General features: G+C 35.1%; 1 protein-coding gene across 1 annotated transcript; it reads right to left on the bottom strand.

Moving 5' to 3' along the window:
- Positions 1–9,223: 9,223 nt before the first annotated feature.
- Positions 9,224–21,584, bottom strand: LOC132795381 (1-acyl-sn-glycerol-3-phosphate acyltransferase alpha). The gene is made up of 4 exons (XM_060806063.1): positions 21,397–21,584; positions 18,211–18,593; positions 11,935–12,068; positions 9,224–11,861 (listed from the first exon to the last, which is right to left on the bottom strand). Exons 2-4 carry the CDS (start codon positions 18,390–18,392, stop codon positions 11,194–11,196), a joined length of 984 nt encoding a protein of 327 aa, XP_060662046.1. The 5' UTR covers positions 18,393–18,593; positions 21,397–21,584; the 3' UTR covers positions 9,224–11,193.
- Positions 21,585–22,688: the final 1,104 nt, after the last annotated feature.

Here is a 22,688-nt window from a genome sequence, read left to right as displayed (position 1 = left end):
TGTCAACCATTTGCAACACATGCGACACATGTCAATCCACGCACACACAAAGCATCTCACACTCTGCCTCTTTCTCTCTCTCTCTCTATCTCTCTCTCTATGTATGTGTATGTGTGGCAAGTTCACTTGGCTGATTAATGATATTACGTAATCCCATTAGCTGGACCTTGCCCCATGCTTAAATCAACGCTGTAAAATGCAATCAACCGCAATAATCGCGAGCGCAGCAACACAAAAATCGCAAACGCCAAAAAAAAAAATAGAAAAATAGAAAATCGGAAAAGCAGCACAACACAAAAAAAAACACAAGTAAGCTAGCTAGAAAAAATGGGGTAAGCGACTACAAAACACCCGGCAATCGCAAATAATTATTGATTCAAAGAAAAAAATGTTCATAAAATAATTAAGAAGGTCGAAGTAGTATTAAATACTAGTTTTATTATATTAAAATAAAAATATATATAAAAAAAATATAATGAAATTATCAAATTTTTGTCTTTTGAAAATTGCAACGAAATAAATACTGCTTAAAATCAATGAACTACAAAAACTTTGAAACCTAAAAATATAATAAAATGAAATCATTAAATACTGAAATACAGTAATTTATAAGTCGATATTTAAGTAAGTAAATTTAATAAAATAAAATGAAATCAACAAAATTGCATTGAAATAAATACTGCATAAAATCAATGAAATTTCTTAGTCAATATTAAGGTAAAAATTAATAAAAATGTATTATTTTTCTTTTAATAAAGTTGAAGCTTTAAAACGATAAATGTCTTATCACTTGACTATAATTACAGAAACCCATAATAAATATATTCTCAGTTGAAATGGTACAGTAACTTGTTAAAATATGTAGCTTTAGTAGAATGCTAATGGGTTTACTCAAAAATAATATGGGTATAAATATACATATGTGGAAATTAAAATAGACCTTATTTGACATACCATTACAATTTGGCAACAAATTAGCTAATAATTTGTTAATTTATTGTGAATCGAATCGTAAAGAAAAACGAAACAAGTGAAATTTTGATGGTTTCCAACTAAAGTCTATATGCATCATACCCATTTGGTCAAAGCATACCGGGTATAGGAAATAACATTAACTAATGCGCTAACCACCACCAACAGCATCAGCATCAGCATCCGCATCGGAAAAAGCAACAACAAGAGCATTCCCAACATTTCCATCGGCTACTTTAACGCCCCAAGCCAATCTCAGAGTTGTTGTTTTTTTCGATTCTCAATATTTTTTTTTTCCCGCCGGACTCGCAGCTACTTTATGTAAGTATGATGCCAAACTCAAATGTTGTTCGTGATGATGACGTGTTAATTTCATTTGATTGACATGTGTCCAACAACGGCAGCATCGCCCCGTGTTTTGTCCCATTTTCAACCAAAAAAAAATGCATATTTTCATTTCCCCGGCAGTCCCAACAGACGACTGTCATGTAAATCACAATTAAAAACACAAGAATATCGTCGATCCATCCCATCCCAGACCATCCCATCTCATGATCTGTTTCGACGAGGCATGACGCGTCAGTTTTTTTGGGCATGTTACAAGACGGGATGACATCCACATCAGCATGTAACTGTCATATCTCAACTACAAACCGGACATCCTAAAAAGGCAATTGACACACTCCCAATTCTCACCTTAAGCTATTCAAATCTCGAGAAGAAAAAAACCCAAAAACTTGACCTACTTATTCAGCTTGAAGTTGACAATAAAACTTGACTTCAATACAAGATTTAGGACTTACAAAAAATAAAGCAAACAATTTTCAATACAATTACCTAAACTAGATGCAAATACATATCAAATTGTATATTACACATTCAAAATATCATGGAATCATCACATTTTGTACCTTTTGCCATATGACAACTTCCTCTTTAAACCCAAAGGGTAATCAAAATACAAAGTGAAAGAAACGAAGACAACAAACGGAACTCAACCCGAATTGGAAATCATGGATTGAGGCATGCAAAATGTTGCCTGCTTCATTGCACAATTTTCGCGCATATCGAATCGGGTAATTTTCACAATTTACGATAGTTACGAAATTTAAACGTCCTCATGAATTGTCAATGTCTTAAATTACAAATTCTGTGAGCTGCACACATATTTTGGACAGGCTTTGAAGGCTTGCCCAAGGGGCCACATGAATACCCTTGACTCTGATTCTCTTTGATAATGATGATGATATGAGCTTCGATTGTTGGGCATTTCTATCACTCTGATAGTCTGAAATTGTTATTGTTTGTTGTGCCAATCAGCATTTATGCATCTGCTATCTGAGAAAGTTCTGTAGAGTTCTGCCTAGCCCTGAGCATTCAGTTAGTTGCATTCACTTTATATAATTTAATTATATGTATATTAAAGAGAAACCCAACCACATATCTCCAATTGGCCGATTGACTTGTCTCCCCTATTTCCTCTTAAGCAATTCTATATTCATTGTATAATAAATTTATGCATATGTAACTATATAAATGTATTACTCACCATCACTTTCTTCCACGAAATATATCCATTTAAAAATTTCGTCTCTGAAGTTGTAATCATTAACATGTATACTAATCCTTTCACATTTATTATCACAAGCAAAAAAACTTAAAAAAATAAACACATTTACAAATTTATAAGACTCGCTCTTATATACTAAGCTTTCAAGCATTCGCACTACTAATCGCAAAATAAAATATAAGAAAAGCACTCACATAATTTTAGAAGACTGACTCTTATATTTGCATTTCATTATTATGCAGATTCTTAAAGCAAAGAAGGACTTAGAATGCGCGACTCACTAACACCAACTTAATTGTGATTTTGCAGCAACAGGCGAGTGTGAGAGCGAGACAAATCGATACACTGCGTCACTTTTTGCACTATCACAGAAAAAAAGGAAAAAAATGGCACCTCAACATTTGCACATATGAAATCGCATGATGAATTGTTAATTACGAGTTAAAACCGAGCTATGTTATTGAAGATTTATTTACATATTAATCGATTTTTAAGTAAATAATTAAGCCGTTGTCGTGAATAATATTATTTTTACATTTCGCTTTTATGCAGCCGCGTAAAACAAAGAAGGATTTAGAATGCGCGCGTCACTAATACCAACACACTTGTAAACTGCCAGCAAAAGCCGAGTGTGAGAGTGAGATGACCAGAAATACTGCGTCACTTTTTTCACTTTCACAGAAAAAAAAAAGAAGAAAAATTTTCACTTTAACATTTGCACGTTTAAAACCGTATTAAAAAGGACGAGTTACTAATTACGAGTTAGGAACGAGTTTGCAATTATGTTATTATAGATTTATTCACTTATTAATCGATTTTTAAGCAAGAAACTAAGCCGTTGTCGCGAATTTAAATGCAATTGCTGCACGACGACGCGGAAGTCACCTGCACTGTGAGCTCATCTGCAACGTACTGATATTCGTGGGGGAGTAATATTGCTCCTCACTCCAAAGCTGTAAGGTACTTTTACGCAAGGGTACAAATTTGGTATTATTGTACAAATGCTTCAAACTGGACACTCATCACAACAACGTCCCATAATGACAATGGACCATTTGGGACACATTGCTCAAGTCGCAGATTAAAAATCAAGCAAAGTTTATAATGATAAAATATTGTGTGCTTACATAGGAGTGGGCAATTCTTATTGTTATTTCATCAACTAACAGAAAACATAATCGAGGTAATTGGGCTACATTTTTTGGAATAGAATGAACTAATACACAAAAAAAAGTATATTTATAAATATTGTGTCATTTTATATACAAATAAACTAATAATAATTAAAGGATTCAATTACATACAAAACTATTCAAAACAATTTTAGCAATGTACCTATGTAGTTTATGTTAAATCAAGCATTTGATATCCTTAGCCCAATTGGCAAACATCTATAAACTGCATACTGTATTATGAACATATACATACATATATACACACACATTCATATATACATATATATGTATGTAGGATCAGCAAACGTTTGCTTCAAAATCAACTATCCCGCACTCGTTCTCACACACACGCAAATGTTGCCTATTTATTTGTCTTTTGACTCGCCAATTTGGGACATTGCTGTTACGATTGTCCAACGTAAAGCTTTTGTACATTTCAACGTAAAAGTACCTTACAGCTTTGGAGTGAGGAGCAATATTACTCCCCACGAATATCAGTACGTTGCAGATGAGCTCACAGTGCAGGTGGCTTCCGCGTCGTCGCGCATCATTTGCATTTAAAATCGCGACAACGGCTTAGTTTCTTACTTAAACATCGATTAATAAGTAAATAAATGTACAATAACATAATTGCAAACTCGTTCCCAACGCGTAATTAGCAACTCGTCCTTTTTAATGCGGTTTTAAACGTGCAAATGTTGAAGTGCAATTTTTTCTTCTTTTTTTTTCTGTGAAAGTGAAAAAGTGGCGCAGTGTTTCTGGTCATCTCACTCTCACACTCGGCTTTTGCTGCCAGTTTACAAGTGTGTTGGTGTTAGTGACGCGCGCATTCTACATACATAAATCCTTCTTTGTTTTACGCATCTGTATAAAAGTGAAATATAAAAATAATAGTCAGTCTTTATATTATTCGCGGCTATGGTTTAGTTACGTACTTAAATATCAGTGAATATGTTAATAAATCTATAACAATACGCCTCTTATTATTTGATTTCATATGTGCAAATGTTAAGGTGCAATTTTTTCTTCTTTTTTTTTTCTGTGAATGTGCAAAAAGTGACGCAGTGTTTCGATTTGTCTCGCTCTCACACTCGCCTGTTGCTGCAAGTTCATAATTAAGTTGGTGTTAGTGAGTCGCGCATTCTAAGTCCTTCTTTGCTTTAAGAATCTGCATAATAATGAAATGCAAATATAAGAGTCAGTCTTCTAAAATTATGTGAGTGCTTTTCTTATATTTTATTTTGCGATTAGTAGTGCGAATGCTTGAAAGCTTAGTATATAAGAGCGAGTCTTATAAATTTGGAAATGTGTTTATTTTTTTTTACGTTTTTTTTTGTTTGTGATAATAAATGTGATAGGATTAGTATACATGTTAATGATTACAACTTCAGAGATGAAATTTTTAAATGGATATATTTCGTGGAAGAAAATGATGGTGAGTGGTAACAAATACATTTATATAGTTGCATATGAATATATTTATTATACAATGAATATAGAATTGCTTAAGAGGAAGTAGTGGAGACAAGTCAATAGGCCAATTGGAGATATGTGGTTGGGTTTCTCTTTAATATACATATAATTAAATTATATAAAGTGAATGCAACTAACTGAATGCTAAGGGCTAGGCAGAACTCTACAGAACTTTCTCAGACAGCAGATGCACAAATGCTGATTGGCACAACAAACAATAACAATTTCAGACTATCAGAGTGATAGAAATGCCCAACAATCGAAGCTCATATCATCATCATTATCAAAGAGAATCAGAGTCAAGGGTATTCATGTGGCCCCTTGGGCAAGCCTTCAAAGCCTGTCCAAAATATGTGTGCAGCTCACAGAATTTGTAATTTAAGACATTGACAATTCATGAGGACGTTTAAATTTCGTAAACTATCGTAAATTGTGAAAATTACCCGATTCGATATGCGCGAAAATTGTGCAATGAAGCAAGCAACATTTTGCATGCCTCAATCCATGATTTCCAATTCGGGTTGAGTTCCGTCTGTCGTCTTCGTCTTCGCCTTCGATTCTCTCACTTTGTACTTTACTTTCATTCTTTGGTTACCCCCTTTTTTTTGAGAGCAAGTTGTGACAAGGCAAAAGGTAGAGAGAAATGCAATACACGAGCATTTTAATCGTTCGTCCATGCTGAAAAACCCAAGCGTTTTGCTCCTTTTGCAGCCTTTCGCCTGCCGTGTCATAAGTGTGTGAAAAATTGATAGACTTGTCATTGCCTCGACACGATGCGATGTGCGACGTCCCAACAGTCAGTCGAAAAGACCGACAGACCGACAGCCCGAAGACAGTGGGGTGGATTAGACGACAGTTTTCCGACAGTCCTCTCGACACGTACCTCCTCATCATCATCGACCTCCTCTCCAGTCCGCCTCATAAAATTGCATAAATGTCAGGCGACTGTCATGACAACCTCTTGTAAACGCCCCATAATTTTTATTATTAATGATATCAGCGCATTATTATTGAACAGCCAAAGGACGCCAATAGCACAGATGCTCACTAATCAGTTAATGCACTTTTGTTGCACATTGAATAAAAGAGTTACCTTTCCACTTTCCACCCAGACCTGAAGACTTGCAGTAAAATATAAAATGTTCCTTTCTTGGTACTAAATAAAGATAGTTCAAACGAATAAATCAGCAAACAACAACTTTTATTGTAATAAAGTTTAAAATTATAAAAAACAAATATCAAAAGTTTAAATATATAGTACTTATAGAATCGCATTAAAGCAAAAAAATTTAAAATAAATCATAAATAATTACTGTTGAGAATAAATCCCAACAAAATAGTGAGGAATTTGATTTAAATTAAATAAATACCAAACATGACTGATTATTGGCAATTAATTATTTTTAAATTTAATAAATGATAAAAATGACTACGATCATTTTGATTATCAGCAAATATAATATTTCAATAAGCAACAATTAAGCCTAATTAGCAAAATTTTATTATTTAATCTTAAAATTCGCAGTTTTTCGTCAAATGCATTATTTGCTTATAACTCTAAATCGGTTCTGTCGAGGTCCACCAAATACATATTTTAATATAATGATGTTAAATTACATTAAACAAATTTTTAAATTATATGCAGTTGCTTATTATAGTTGGGAAATGTCAATATAAAGTAATTAAAACAATTTATGATTTATAACCACATCACACAAATGTCCATAAAACATTGCATACTTTTCGGCTGAGCAACTTTTTACTTCGCGATGACCAAGCAGTGCACTGCTTGTCAATTTATTTCAGAAAAATATTGCATGCTTTTGGGGAGCAGCTGAAAACAAAAATGTTTATATTGAACTACAATGTATTTTTTTTTTTTTAATTAGCTTCTTTATTTAAGTATCGAACCAGTACAGCAAGAACAAAATTGTACTATAACAACACAGGTAAAAGAAATGTTTATGTTTGGGCCAAACCTCATATTAGTTTAAGGTGTTTCTGCGAAGTTTACTATTGGGTGAACGTTTTGGCGAACCCTTGACGCTTCAATCGCCTCAACGGTCTAGCTGGCAGTAGTCTCCTAGCGAGTCTGTTTTTATGAGTTAGCAACCTATCGCTATATCGGCTTGTGTGTCTGCCAATCTGCTCCTCTACAGAATGTATTTTCAGATCGCGGTGTAGGGTGGATCCTCTCACATACCAAGGGCAGTTTGTAATTCGCCGTAACACCCTATTCTGCGGTACTTGGATGCGTTTGTAGTTTGATTTGGCAGCAATCCCCCAAATCTGCATTCCATATATCCAGATTGACACTATGCAATGTACGTATACTGCTCTTTTTGCTCGAAGAGACATTTTGCTTCTTTTGTTGAGCAGCCAGCGCAATTTCTGTAGCCTTTGGCCACAGTTCTTGGTGACAGCTTTTAAATGTGGCGCAAAAATGAGTCTCTTGTCTAGAACGATACCAAGATATTTTGCAGAGGTAGGTTGTTCCAGTGTCACGCCTTCGAAGTGAATAGCTGGAGTGGTGGAGATTAATTTTTTCAGCGTAAAATACGGTAATGTTAGCACAAGGCTTAACATTAATGAAGAAGATGTTGAGTTTACCATCAGTATTTGTTCTTGATTTTGGGCTGTGAATTTGTAGCACTTCATAGCCAAGAGTTTTGAAGTTCTCCGTTTTGACGCTGTTTAACGTGCTATGGTGCAGGCCTTTTACAACGATTCTATACGGCTTGTCTGTTTTCAATTGGTAGATATGAAATTCCAACCCAACGTTATCCATATGGTCCACAATGGCTCTGTAGGTATCACTGTCTTTAGGGAATATTCTTATCGTTTCGCCTTGATTGACCTTAACGATAACTTTGTCTCTACTAGCAACCTCATCTATGAGTTCAAATAGGTCACTTAGGCTATTTGCGTGCACTACTATTTGTGGTGGCTTTGAATTTTCTCTACGTCCAGGAGCAGCCTCATCGTTATCATTATTGCTAACTGCTGCGTTGTTCACTGTGACATTAGTATCACCTACAGTTGTTTCATCAGCATCATCCGTATCATCATCCATGTCCAACAGAGCGAACATGTTGCTTGCCTGAGATCGATTGCTCTGTGTCAGTAGAGCAGCACTTTTGCTGGTGCTTGGCTGATCACTCCCAGCCGATGTTAAGCGTAAGCTTTCATGACCATTGAACGCGTCAATAGGCCCTTTTTTTTTTGTTTAGTTGCATCAGAAAATCCTTGAGGTTGTGATTTGTGAAAGATTTACAAATATTAAATTTTTCTTATTATACTTTATATTTTTGTCCTTACCTTTATCATGCATTGAACGCGTCAATAGGCCGTTTTTTTTTTTGGTTAGTTGCATCAAATGACTCCAATGATCAGAAAATCCTTGAGGTTGTGATTTGTGAAAGATTTACAAATATTAAATTTTTCTTATTATACTTTATATTTTTGTCCTTACCTTTATCATGCATTTCTTCTCAAAATATTTTAATACTTTCTGTAGCTCTTCATGATGAACATGTTTAAAAAATTAAGTTTTAAATTTGTATTTCCTTGCTTTCCTTGTTTTTTACCAATTGAAAACTTTGAAGTTTACAATACCATTTGATGCAATGAATTCTACATTTTTAAATTCGCATATTAATAATAGAACCAGCAGTATAATAAATTATTATTAATATACTAGTTATACTAGAAATAGTAAATAAAACCGCTAGTTTAAAATTTAAAAATGTTTTATTTATGCAGCAAAAAAATGTTCAGAGGCTTTCCTTGATATTTTCAAATTAATCAAATGATCATTCCATCTCTTGTCGTTATTGAAATATATGTGAAATGATTTTCAAGTGCAATATCATGAACTGAATGAATCCTTTTCCTTTTTATTTTTTATTCATATTTAAGTCCTTAAAGTTCGCTATGATCTCCAGTTGATGAAACTCTCTCCGACTTTATCGATAGTACAATAAAGTCATCAAGTAATCTTAGCTTGTAAAATAGATAAATAAAACACAATATGTATTAGCAAAAAAAAGTTATTTTTAATATTAGTATTTAATTGTTTTGATTTGTCTTTAAACTAAACTGCAACAAAGCGAAATTCATTCTCTCACTCTGTGTTTCTCCATCTCATTTGCATTCTCTCTATCCCCGTCTCTCTCTCTGTCTCTGTACCGCTTTGTCTCGTTTTCTCTCTGTCGCGAATCGTATTTACAATATTGAGTTTAGAACATTATCTTTTAGGTATACAATATACTTGTTTACAATACATTAATACATATACATATGTAATTAAAATCTCTTCAAGTCATTTTGGGATGCACAAAAAAAAAGAACAATCAACAAAATAAAACTACAAAAAAATAGTAATAAAAAAAAGTATTAATTATAGGTAAATAATACATAGACAAATTAAAAGTGTAACATCGGCAGGCCAAGTGAATAATGCGCTCTTCAAAATGATTTTTTCATGTGAGTTTTTTTTTGTTTTCTTGTTTGGGTTAAGTTCTAAAAAGATGATGTCACATACAATATATTTTATCGGCTATATACAATCGAACGATATTGAGCGCATTTCTGGGCATGTTTTTGGACCCCTAACCCCGCTAGTTAGAGTGTGTTCACATAGCTTTGGTTTCAATTTCCATATTTCACATCTCTTTTTTTCTAGTTTTTCGTTTTTCTTTTTTTTGATTTTTGTTTCTTTGCTTTATCTCGGTATGTCTAAGTAATAAAAATACATTTTTCTTGCAATTTTTTGTGTGAATTGTGGGGAGAAATTCGTTAGAAATGTTTCGCTAATACATATTTGATTATAACTTTAGTTTAGAGCTTTATGTGCTGTATACATATTATGGTATATACTTATTATATAGTATTATGCATATCATTAACACTATGCAACAAAACGAATACGTACATTAATTTGAGAAGTTATGCTTCTTACGATTTGGTTGTTAATAATACTAAAAAAAAGGAATTTGGAATTGTTTCAAAACTTGGGAGATCATAAGTAGCTCCTATAAGAATGGAAATTACATGTGACTGAATCCTCAACATTGTGTTTGTTGATCTTAATGCTAATACATGATATAGCAAAGGGAAAACTTTGTGTTTCTTTTTTTACCCGCTACCCATCATGGAGATGAGACAGAAATCTTGGAAGTTATCCAAGAAATAATTTGATATGGGCTGCTTTGACAATTTGGTATATTTTTTGTACTCTATGGTATATTTTGAATGTGGTAGTATATCGATATACATAGCAAATACATAGTTCGGTATACTTTCTGGTATATTTTGAATATAGTAGTATATCGATATACCAAATACACATTTCGGTATACATTATGGTATATTTTGAATGTAGTAGTATATCGATATACCAAATACACATTTCGGTATACATTATGGTATATTTTGAATGTAGTAGTATATTGATATACCAAATATACGGTATACTTTAGTATTTTTGCGGTATAATACCGAACTCTTTTGTTTCATTTTTATTGAATTTGGGTAGCGGGTATCTTTCTGTAACTTTCTAAATTGTTCTGCTCCGTCAATATGTCTCCTAAACTCATAAATTAAAACATTTTACTATAGTTCTGCCAACAAATGGCACTTAAAATGTAAATTGTTGAGGAAACCATTGACTTGGGAATCATCACAAACATAAACAACGTTTTTACATATAAGCTGACCCTTACAACTCAATCATTAGCATATAATAAACATAATAATTTTGTCAATGGGAATGAAATCGAAATGTTGTGTTGTTGCATAGTGTGTGCCTTAAAGTTTTGTCTACATTTTAGTTGTTGTTGTTGTTGTTTTTGGTATGTGTGTGAGTGTGTGTTTGCATTGCAGTTTTGCCTACGAATAAAGTCTCGAAAGTTTTTTGGACAGTCGCGCCAAAATACGTGCACCACATGTCATAAGGTTAAGGTGCATTTGTCATTTAGTCAGCAGCGCAGCTGTCGAATGCATCTACAGCGTCTTCAGCATTGTCGCTTTGCTGGCACTGGCGCTTTTGTAGCTCTCATACGAGGCAGCCGCATGCAGCTGCGCGTATCCCGAACTATTCGCCACAGCAGCAGCCACAGCCGCTTCGGCTCCATTGACAACCATCGGCGGCGACGATATCGGTGGCGTCTTGTGTGGCTTATAGCGTTGCAGCATCTCTGCGGAGGTGAGCTTAAACGTTTCGCTCATCTGAGCGCGGACACGATCCATTAGCGTGTCGATGTCGTCCTTGGTCAGACCCTCGGTGCTAACCGGCGGCAGCGTTGTGATCACAATGCGTCCCGCATTCAAGATCTTCTTCTTGTCGTTGAGGAATGAACAGTATGAGCTGAAGACGACCGGCAGTATCGGTATCTGCTGATCGATGGCCATGTGAAAGGCCCCCTTCTTGAACGGATGTAGTTCGCCGGTGTTGCGTCGTGTCCCCTCCGGGAATACCCACAGTTTGATGCGCTGCTTCTTGATCCGACGATTCACCGCATTCAACGTATCGCGTGCCTTCTCGCCGCGCACACGATCGATGAATATCAAGCCCGCCAGCCAGGCGGCCAGACCAAAGGGCCAGGCATAGAAGAGTTCACGCTTTGCCACCACTGTGCACTTGTTCATCACATGCCAGATGTTGAACATGCCTGCCAAAAGAGAATACTTCAAATTGTTAGTTTTGCCATTTGGAATTCGACGATATCTACTAATTTGTGTTACCCAGCACATCCAGCGAACTTTGGTGATTGGCCACGATTATGCAGGCCTGATCCTTCTCGAGGTGCTCCTTGCCCCGCAGCTCCCAGCGCAGTCCGATCAGCGCTGTCACCCGATGACACCAAGTGCTCGCCCATCTGCAAAGCAAAATATGCAATTACATATGTATGTATATTATTGAGATTAATTGTAAAGTAACATTAGCAAATGTCTCCACTCTGTGCATTCTAAAGTCTTCAGAATTAACTATTAACTAGACAGCTTTTCCAATATCAATATACCAAATATGACTTTTGGTATATTTGTGAATTTGTCTGTGTATTTTCGCGGTATACTAATTTGGTATATTTTCAAATTAATACCGCACTGTTTTGCTTTTATACAACATTCAAAGAGGGTATTTCACAGTCGAGCACACTCATCTGTAGTTTACTTCCATGCTTCATACGGTTTTGATACAAGAAAGCGATCCCATTATATATAATACTGAAAGGAATGCAATACTTTTCTAATTCATTTTACTAGCATATAAAAAAATTCCAAAATGAATGGATCTAACATTCTCTATTTTATTCCGCATCTATCCTACTACACTCCTATTAAATATAGAACGGAATGGTAAGCAATGATTGATATTACAACAGAGGAAGATCATCAAAATAAAGATTTCACACAAACTAATATAACTTAACATATGAGATGGTATTTCAAAATATGCAGATTTCTCATTATAAATTTTGTAAAATAAATCAAATATAATCATATCCATTATTTGATATATAGATAATATTATATATTTTATATATTGTTATATTAATTTTATATTTTACTATCTTCTATTCAAAAAATTTGAGTATAGTCGCAAATAATTCATAAAATTTGAAGGGTATTATAACGTTGTGTCTACAGGAAATGTATTGTATATAAAAGACAGAAAGAGCCATCTCCTATATTTTACAGTCGAGCCTTCTAACTTTTGCTGTTACTAACAATATATCTTAAATTTTCTACACCATTTAGGGGATACAAAATGCCTTATCATATAATTCAACTGACTTAAAAAACCCCTCGTTTGTCAGATAATACAAATTGTATAATAAGTGCCTCAAAGCACTCGCGGGTATTAAAAGGTTAACACATTAGGAGTGCACTTATTAAACTCGATTTGTCGATGGATCCCAAGCAATAGCTCCTTAACAATATCTTTCAGAAATGGGGACTGCTCGAGTATCTTCAAGCTTTCAAAAGAAAGTCAGAAGAGTCAACTAGAATGAATTGTTTGCTGATCTGGGAAGAACATGATCGTCATTTCATTGTCAATGATGTTGCAGAAGCAAACCTCTAGAGGCAGCAACCGAATGAGCGCATTTGCAGCCAACAAAAAGCAACAATCTAAATATAGATATCTTTTGGCACTCGCTGTAAATGATCGTTGTTGAGTGTGGCACCTGCACCTGCGGCATGGGGCATGTGGCAAGCAACAGCTGTGATCGTTTAGTGGGAACAGACACAGTTGTATCTCCCGCCTGGCCTTATCCAACACTGACCCTGACTCAATCAGTGAATCGCAAATGCAAATGCATACGAAAATATACTATGAATGAGATCTCGAAACTATTTGTGGCGAGCATGCAGCTGGATACAGGTAGGAGAAGAGTTTGAGCAAAGGGGGAAGAGGGGGCCACTTTGATTGTTTAGCTGACGGTTGGGCGACTCTGATTACCTTAGCATATGGCGACAGGTGACACGTGCGAGCAATTTGCAATTAGTTGTGCAATCCCCAAAAAAGGGGGCGCGAGGTAGCGCCATATGGACAGACAGACGGGCGGACAGACAGACGGACGGACAGACAGACAAACGGACAGTCTGAACAGTCTGGGGAGGGTTGCTCAATTGTGGTCGAGGTGGATTTAATGACTGTGCCCAAGTCGAGGCATGTGACGGCTAACAGACAGACAATCGATTTAACCATTCAACTAATGCACCACAAACCATCAAGACAACTAATATTATGAACCAATTGCGATTACAAGTCGAGGATTGTTTGAGGGATTGTATAATCAAATATGAAGGAGCAGGACAATTTAATACTGTCTGACAACGTTTAAATAAGTAATTTCGTTGGGGTCATAACAAAGCGAGAAGTGCATTGTCTTTAATAGAGAATTGAATGACTAATTTTATAGTATTAGATTTGTATTTGTAGCATGTGTGATTAGAGCAGCATTATGTTTCTTTGAGTCCTACTTCTCAGAGCTAATAGATTAGAAAAGGAAAACTAAGAAATAGTTACAAGTTGTATGAGAAAGTAAAGAAATGCATAAAAAGTGGTTAAATTATGGAATTGGTGTTTGAAGTACGACTGATTGTTGAAATATTGCTTTCCATTCCGTTGTACATTTAATAGGATCGCAATGTAGGATCGATGAGAAATATAATTAAAGAAAAGTATTGCATTCCTTTCAGTATTATATTTAACGGGATCGCTTGTTGTATCAATAGGAAGAGAAAATTGTATCTAAATCCATATAAAGCATGTAAAAAACTACAGTTGAGTGTGCTCGACTGTGAAATACCCTCTATCCATGTTGTATAAAAGCGAAACAATGTGGTATTCATTTTAAAATATACCAAATTAGTATGCCGCAAAAATACAAAAAATACCACAAATATGTTAAAAGATATATTTGATATATTGATATATGGTATATATGGTATATACCAGACTGTCAGCAAAAGTAACTATGACCCGTAGTGAGTAGGCGTTTTTCCTATCCAAATGTATTTATTAAATAACTTCTACAATTTGTATCTGATCGTAATCACATTTTTAGGAATCTCAAAGACTTTAGTTATTATTGTATGTATTATTGCTTTGCTTAAAAATTACGCTTGTTATTCGATTTTTATCGATTTGCGGAGGCGAAAATGGACGTGGAAAAATTTAAAACAAATGATCTGCATGCAAACTTAACAAGTGCTGTCGAAAAAGAATCATAGCTCTTATAGTCCCTGAGATCTAGGCATTTATACGGACAGACAGACGGACGGACACGGCTATATACTCTCGGCTGTTGACCCTGATTGAAAATATATATACTTTATAGGGTCGGAGATGCCTCCTGCCTGTATCATGGAAGAACAAAGGTATAATACTGTTCTACCAAATGACTCGCGGGTATAAAAAGGAATGAAATGCCGTAAAATATATAAAGAAATATATCTACAAACTTTATGTGGAATATTGCTACTAACTTTCACTTATTCGCTTTGTATATAGAGTAAGATGAATTATGGCAAAATTGCTTCGTTTTAGTAGCCATGTAGGTGCTTAGAAAATGGGTGAAAGAAATAACAATAATACAGAGTAAATTTACCAAGATTTTAGTTTGGAATTTACAAGAAGAGAAGTCAATAATTGAGTTCCTCTTTGAGCTAAAGATCGATGGTAGGAATGAAACCAAATCGGTAAGCCAAGGTTAAAGACATATCCTTGAAATTTGCCTGTGCAAATCCAATTTATCGATTTACAGCGAAGGTCTTTGAAAGACCTTCAATGCAATATGGATAGTTTAATAAACAACTTTACAAATTTATAGGCTTAAATGAGTAATCTATATGCTGAGCTGACTAACATCGTCACCCGGTTTTACCACCCAATTTAGCTGCTGATTTTTTCGGCTGTCGGTGTAAACTGGAGAACTGAAGAACTGAAGAACTGAAGAGTATGACACAATGTGGCACCTCCTGCGAAACACGAACCTTGGCCAATTGGTATTAGCGTGCACACACGGCACGTTTGCCGGGGCCAAAAAACACGTAGTCAGAGAACCTGAGAAGAATAGTAGTCAACGCCTTTGCAGGGTCGACACGTGTCAATTGCACCAGCAAGTAAGTGCATTACGAAAAGCGTCCTTCAATGTTTACAGCATAGTATACAAAGCGTGGTCAACAAACAGAACCAAAATGCTGAAGAGGTTACCAATTCAATTCAATTCAATTCGATAACCCCTCAATAATTTGTGCTGCAGGTGTCCAAATGTTTCATTGGTTTTTTCATGAACTTCGTTAATATTGATGGGGGTTAGTTAGTCCAACCCCCAGGAGGGTGACCAAAGGGCCATCAAGGTTGATAAGCATTTGGGTGGTGAAAGAAAACCAATGACTGACAGATTGACGCAAATTGAAGTGCGTCGCGTTACTAATTGAAGTGTCGTCAAGGAAATAGAGTTTTTGGGGAAAGTATTGATATCACTATCCGACGATCTGTGTCATTGAAATGGTTATTGGATATTTAAAGGTTTCATTGACAGAAAAGACAGTGAGACTATAGTTGGACATGATCTGTTGAAAGAATTGGATAACACTACAAGTTTTGTAGGTTGAAATGCTCAGCTACTTCATTTTTTTTTTAAATGAACAAGTAAAAAAAGAGATACGCTACCCATTTTCATTAAAAAAAATACCATATTAATATATCAAAATAATGCTAAAATAAACTGAGTGCCATAATTAGTACATCAATATACTAATACATTGAAAATATACCATAATGTGATAGACATGAATGAGCTATATATTTTTAATAGAAATATACCGTATTAATATACCAAAATAATGATAAAATATACTGAATGCTATAATTGGTATATCGTTACATTAGAAAAATACCAAACAACGCGAAATATGCATGAACAAGTTTAAAATGAGATACGGGCTACCCATTTTTTCAACAAAAATATACAGTATTAATATATCAAAATAATTCTAAACTGAGTGCTGTAATTGGTATATCGATATACTAATATATTAAAAATATACCATAAAGTGATAGACATGAATTAGCTATATATTTTTTAATAGAAATATATCGTATTAATATACCAAAATAATGATAAAATATACTGGATGCTATAATTGGTATATCGATACCCTAGAAATATACCAAACAACGCGAAATATGCATGAACAAGTTTAAAAGGAGTACGGGCTACCAATTTTTTTCAATAAAAATATACCGTATTAATATATCAAAATAATACTAAACTGAGTACTATAATTGCTATATCGATATACTAATACATTAAAAATATACCATAAAGTATGAAATATACATGAATGAACTACATATTTTCAATAAGAAATATACCGTGTTAACATACCGAAATAATACTAAAATAAATTGAATTCTATAATTTGTATATCGATATACTAATACATTAAAATTATACCATAATGTACGAAATATACCGAATTCTCAACAATTAACTAAAATTAAAGTAGAGGTTTGTTTTAGTTTACGAATCAGGTTAAACATATTCCTGATTTAAAATAATGCATAATACTTTTCAAATGTTTTACAAATTTGGCAATCAGATCCAGAGATAAGAAACCGTACAATCATTATTTGGAATACAAATAAATACAGAACAAAGGAAATATAATTTCGAAGGACTAAACTCGTTCAACAATCAACAAGGGAATACACCGTTGACATGTTACCAAAGAAATATTCGAAATTAGAATAGAATAGTAATTACCTACTTCGAATTGTTTGGGAGAATACCGAAAGAGAGTTACTAGGACAATACAACTAATTAGCTGCTATCCTAACATGTGATTAACTAGTTGTCTTTATCGCAATTTAACTGTGACTATCAACAGATTGTAAGGTAAAGTGGGGGGAAGCACTTGAGCGAGTAATTTTTTGCCTCACCACTTAGACGACAAACAGTCTAAAGGTCGTTTGGGAGAGGGAAGGAGAGTAATCAAAGTATTAAGTTGATGGACTTCAAGTTTTATATATTCATTTTGATAAGCAATCAAAGTTAGTCAAATAGAGGAGGCTACCCTTGAGGTGCGGTTATGGGATTTAACTTGGCTACAAACAAGAGCAAGAACAAGAATATGAACGACAACCGCAAGAGAGCAAACAAGAACCATAATAATAACACAAAGCGAGGGCCTATCGATTTCTCAATATATGTACACATACATATGTATATAGTATATACTTATAACGACCGACCGACCCGGCAAACGATACGATACGGATACATTATATGGCTAATAGAGGGTGTAGAGATAAGTCAGCGGTCTTGTATAATATAATTAAGTTTATGAATTCTTTTGACTGATTTCGAAAGTGTTCGTTTATGAATGCAATTGCTAGCTATAAATATATATTTGATATATTTGTTATGGCACTTGACTTTTTTTTGGTTTGTTTGCAATTTTTCGGTGTTTTGTTTAATTGTTGAATGTGTTTTTAATACTTACAGTAAATTGCGCACATCACAGGGGCGTGTGAGAAAAGCCGGTATTAATATGATCGAATTAAACGATACGATCCCATAATAGATGAGGAATTTGAAGTAGTAGCGGAATATGTGATTCGTCTCGTACAAGAAGGGCAGCATGAGCAGCACAAACAATCCCAACAGTTCGATGTACGAGCTCATTGTGATGAATTGCTTTGGCTTTCAATAGTGTGATTTTTTTTTTAGTTTTCTCCGTCGTGTTGTTTGCACTGCTTTGCACTGCTTGTTCGCTGCTCTGGCTCTCCTCTCTCTCTCTCTGCTGACGTCGACGCTTAAGGCAGAACGGTGCAGTCTTCTTGTAATTATCTATGTATGTATTGTTGTTTGTGTGTGTATGTTAAGCTGCAATGAAGCAAAAGGCGAAAAGAAAGTTAAAATCACATAAGCTTATGTATGAGTGGCGTGTTTGTGTGTGTGTGTGTGTTAGTCAACCACAAATCATGACAAGCAGTGTTCCATTCTGATTGTTGTCACATTTAAGTGGACAGCGGTGTCTCTCTCTCTCTTTCTCGCTCTTTCTTTCTTAGTGTGTGAGTGGACAATATGTTGGGTGGAAGGGGGAGGGTCAATGCAGTTGTGGGAGGTGGCTTTGCGTGTGCTATGCGGCGTATGCTTTGCCCTCTGCTGTTATTTGGCGACTGCTGCAACTCATGTGTATGCATGCAGAACACAATAACAACAACGACTACAACAACAACAAAAAATCAATTTAAATTAACAACCCAAAGCAAAGCAAAGTAAAGCAAAACAAACCAACAATCAACAACAAACTTGGCATGTTGTGTATAACACACACACACACATACATACATACATATGTATTCTTTATGAGGGCGACATAATTGAAGAATTGGAGTATTTTATTAATTGGAATACCCTACGATGCGATATGCGATCCCACAACGATAGTGCGACTTTGATTAATAGTCGATCATAAATGTTAATGATTATGATTATTACACACTCAATACTATTTAATATCAATACACTTCTCGAAATGTATTAAATAGTTGCCATGCCCCATTTCTTTTTTTATCGATAAGCTGCGCAAAGATGATTTCTTTGGACTTTACCCTACATTCTGGTCGAATCCAGTTCATGGAAGATTCAATTGTCAACTGAGTGAGCAATGCTCAAAAAAACCATAAAAAGCCTTGAATGGAGGAGTATCCAAATTATTCCCAAGAGAAGAGAAAATTTGTTTTGGTATCGTGAATTGTACTATCCACACAACATATATAATTAATAGTTTAACAGGAAGTGTGGAAGGCGTCAACACTGTGTTTGCAGTCAAAGAACTTTATGTGTGCCCCAAAAAAGTATGCAATGCTACATTCTACGAATTGGCTGGCTAAAGAAGAACTAGAATAAATGAGACAACTAACTGCATTGAAGTAAGCTCGGCTCTTAAATACCTGCAACTTAATTCTGTTGAGGACGAACAAAAACTTCGAAGTGATCTAAACAATTTAGCAAACGAATTCAACTCGATAATGTTTCTAGAATTATTTGAATTCATATTTATTCAGGAACCATAAAGTTATTTTTTATATATATCACAAATATATAAATAGTCAATAAACAATAAAGTTAAGAAGGTAAAGTTGCAGGGTTTGATAGTAATAAACCCCAAAATCGGACAATAGAAATATAAATTAGAATTTCCTGAATTTTTTAATGAAGTTATTTGAAGTAAGTTTTTATGTCTGCTGCCTTTTAGCTATTTAATTTTTAATAATATAATTTGAAATACTTGAAAAAGGAAAGCAAGTAAATGGAATTATTATTTTCATTATGAATATTTCACCAAGAAGAAAACATTAATAATTTCGGTGGCATTTATAAAAAAGTTATTCCTCATTTTCCATGAAAATACTGCTTGTGGTCTAAAACTTATTGACTTACTTGAAATAATTATTTTTATTACGGATTATCATTATGGATAGTTCGCCAAAAAGAAAAAATTAGTTCACCAAATTTATAAAAAAAGATAATCCTTATTTTCCATTATCAGTTTCGCTTGTCACTGAGCTATAATACCCTACTATATTACAGGCATTGGGTATAAAAAACGCGTACCTCATACGAATATTGACTTGTGGGATGGGGGGGGGGGAGAGAGACAGAGAATAAGAACCACGAAGAACACTTGCAGATTTGCATGGCAGCTGCTGCTGCTATTGTAAAATTTATGAGTTTAGTTTGCGGCGCCTTCACGACGCACGACGCCGGTTTGGGCGATGACCCCCTCTCCATACACAAACACACACATACACACACAATTTGCAATCTAGAATCCGCTTACAAACCAACGATCCAACTTTAAATCTTAAAATTCATATTTATTTGTGCATGCTGCTCACGCCTACAAATGTAAATACACGCATACATACACATACACACGCACGAACGCACGCAAACTTACAGCAGGATAACTGTAAGCCAAAAAATGTTGTAAGAACAAGAACAACAACTAAACAGAGGGGTTGCATTTGGCACACAGCACATCAACAACAAAAGGCAACGACACACAACACACACACACACACGCGCGCAGCTGGTGAGAGAGGCGGCTGAGAGAGCGAAAGCAAGAGAACAAGAGAGTGCGTACGCTATAAGGATAACAACCACAACAAAGCAAAAAAATTAATTGAGAACACCGCAAAAAAAAAATAAAAATAATTAGCAAAACAATTGTTCTTGTTATTTGCTTTGCTTTCGTCTTTTCTGCATTCTTTGTATCTTCTTCTGTTGGTCTTGCAATTGCGACAGATTCTTTATGCTGCGGCTTCTGACTTTCGCAGCCGGGACACACAAACAACAAACACTTCCACACACACACCCGCACGTTCACAGAAAGAGAGAGAGAGGGAGGCGCATAAAATACACAGAATTAAGTAAAGTAATTTTAATATAATACAATTGACAGACGACAGACAACCAACAATAACAAAGCGCGCCAGCCAAGCTTAAATGACAACGACGACGCGACGCATCAAATTTAGTTCAACTGAAAAGCACAACAACAACAATAAGAAAAGCATGCAGCGTTTTTCTTTGCCTTTCTTCTTATTAGTTTCGTTTTGGTTCTTTTTTTGCTTGCTTTTCTTGCTCTCTTTTGCGCTAAAATAATAAAAGGGATTACGTTTTTTTTTGTGTGTGCTTGATGCGACGCCGCTGCGCTTGTCGATGTTCGGGGAGGCAGCAACGGCGACGACGACGACGACGACCGGGCGCCGTACAGAACGTAAAGCGCGAAAAATGTTAAGAAGAATTTCCGTTACCGACGGTGCTTGCTCTGCGACGGACGGCTAAAAAAAACAACAACAATTTGTCTTCCTACAGCCAACGTGACCGCAGCTTAATAATCCAAAATTAACGCTTTATCGCCAAGCCCGCTAAATGTGGACTGGTCACACTTTGCACGTGGTATATTTGCAAACGGCGTTTAAATGGCGCGACATTTTGAACAGCTTGCTTATTTGGGATTTTACACAAAAAAAAGCCCAAACGCGTTGTTGATAAATGACAGCAAACGGCGAAAAATACTTATAAAGTACATTTGGTATTTTTCCAATAGGAATTGTGTTTACAAATTTCCATTCAAAAGTAAAGTTTTGTTTCTTAATTGATAGCAAGTTTAAGATTCGCAAGCGCAATAACATTGGTCTTAATGTTAACTCAAAGGGCGCTGTTAAATTCCTTCTGAAATGTGCACTTCACATAGTGATGCAATAGCAAATGCACCGCAGTTATCGATAACATTACTGTGGCTTTGATTGAATGGTTCTTGTCTCCGCTAAGTGCTAGCGCGCAATTCAAATAATGAAAGGAAACACAAATAAAGTGTGACTCATGAATTTTGCTTTTATATCAATAGTTTGTTTACTCCAATCACTTCTTACAATTATAGATGTATAGATTGCTATGCAAGCAAATATTGCTAAAGCGAATCGTAACATGAGTGTATGTTTGTTCTCACATTGAGCATATAAAAACAATTTGCCAGTTGTCCAATAACTTAGCCTTTCTTTTCGCTTGCTTGCACTTGGCAACCAGAGAACCACAGAATACTGTCTCTTACTCCCCTCTCGCCCTGACGACAATCCCTGTCCTCGAGATGCGGAAAACGTGTAGCAAAAAAAATAACAAAAATATTTTTGTTTTCAAACGTACACACGTACACACACATACATACATACATATTGTAAATGATGACGCGCACATAATCTGGATTAATCTCTGAGATGTTGGCAAATGCCGGACGTCTAAAGCGCACAGTGCAATGGTAAATGCAATTTCTACACACTTCCATTAGATCGGTGTAAATAAATCGTATTACGAAATTGTTTACATAATGCAGTAATTTGAACCTTAACAAAGTCTGCAAATGTAGGTAACATTGATTGCAAAAGCAAATAACAAACAACAATAATA

This window comes from Drosophila nasuta, chromosome X, assembly GCF_023558535.2.
Source record: "Drosophila nasuta strain 15112-1781.00 chromosome X, ASM2355853v1, whole genome shotgun sequence".
In the NCBI taxonomy this organism is placed as follows: domain Eukaryota; kingdom Metazoa; phylum Arthropoda; class Insecta; order Diptera; family Drosophilidae; genus Drosophila; species Drosophila nasuta.
The sequence above is the reverse complement of the archived record's forward strand: the minus strand, read 5'-3'. Positions and strand labels throughout refer to the sequence as shown.

Bases quoted from the DNA above. Each gene is read 5' to 3' on its own strand.
- LOC132795381 (XM_060806063.1), bottom strand. From the start codon at position 18,392: ATGAGCTCGTACATCGAACTGTTGGGATTGTTTGTGCTGCTCATGCTG. The intron at 12,069-18,210 runs GTAAGTATTAAA...TTTGCTTTGCAG, and splicing joins TGTGATGTGCGCAATTTACT to ATGGGCGAGCACTTGGTGTC. The intron at 11,862-11,934 runs GTAACACAAATT...CTCTTTTGGCAG, and splicing joins AAGTTCGCTGGATGTGCTGG to GCATGTTCAACATCTGGCAT.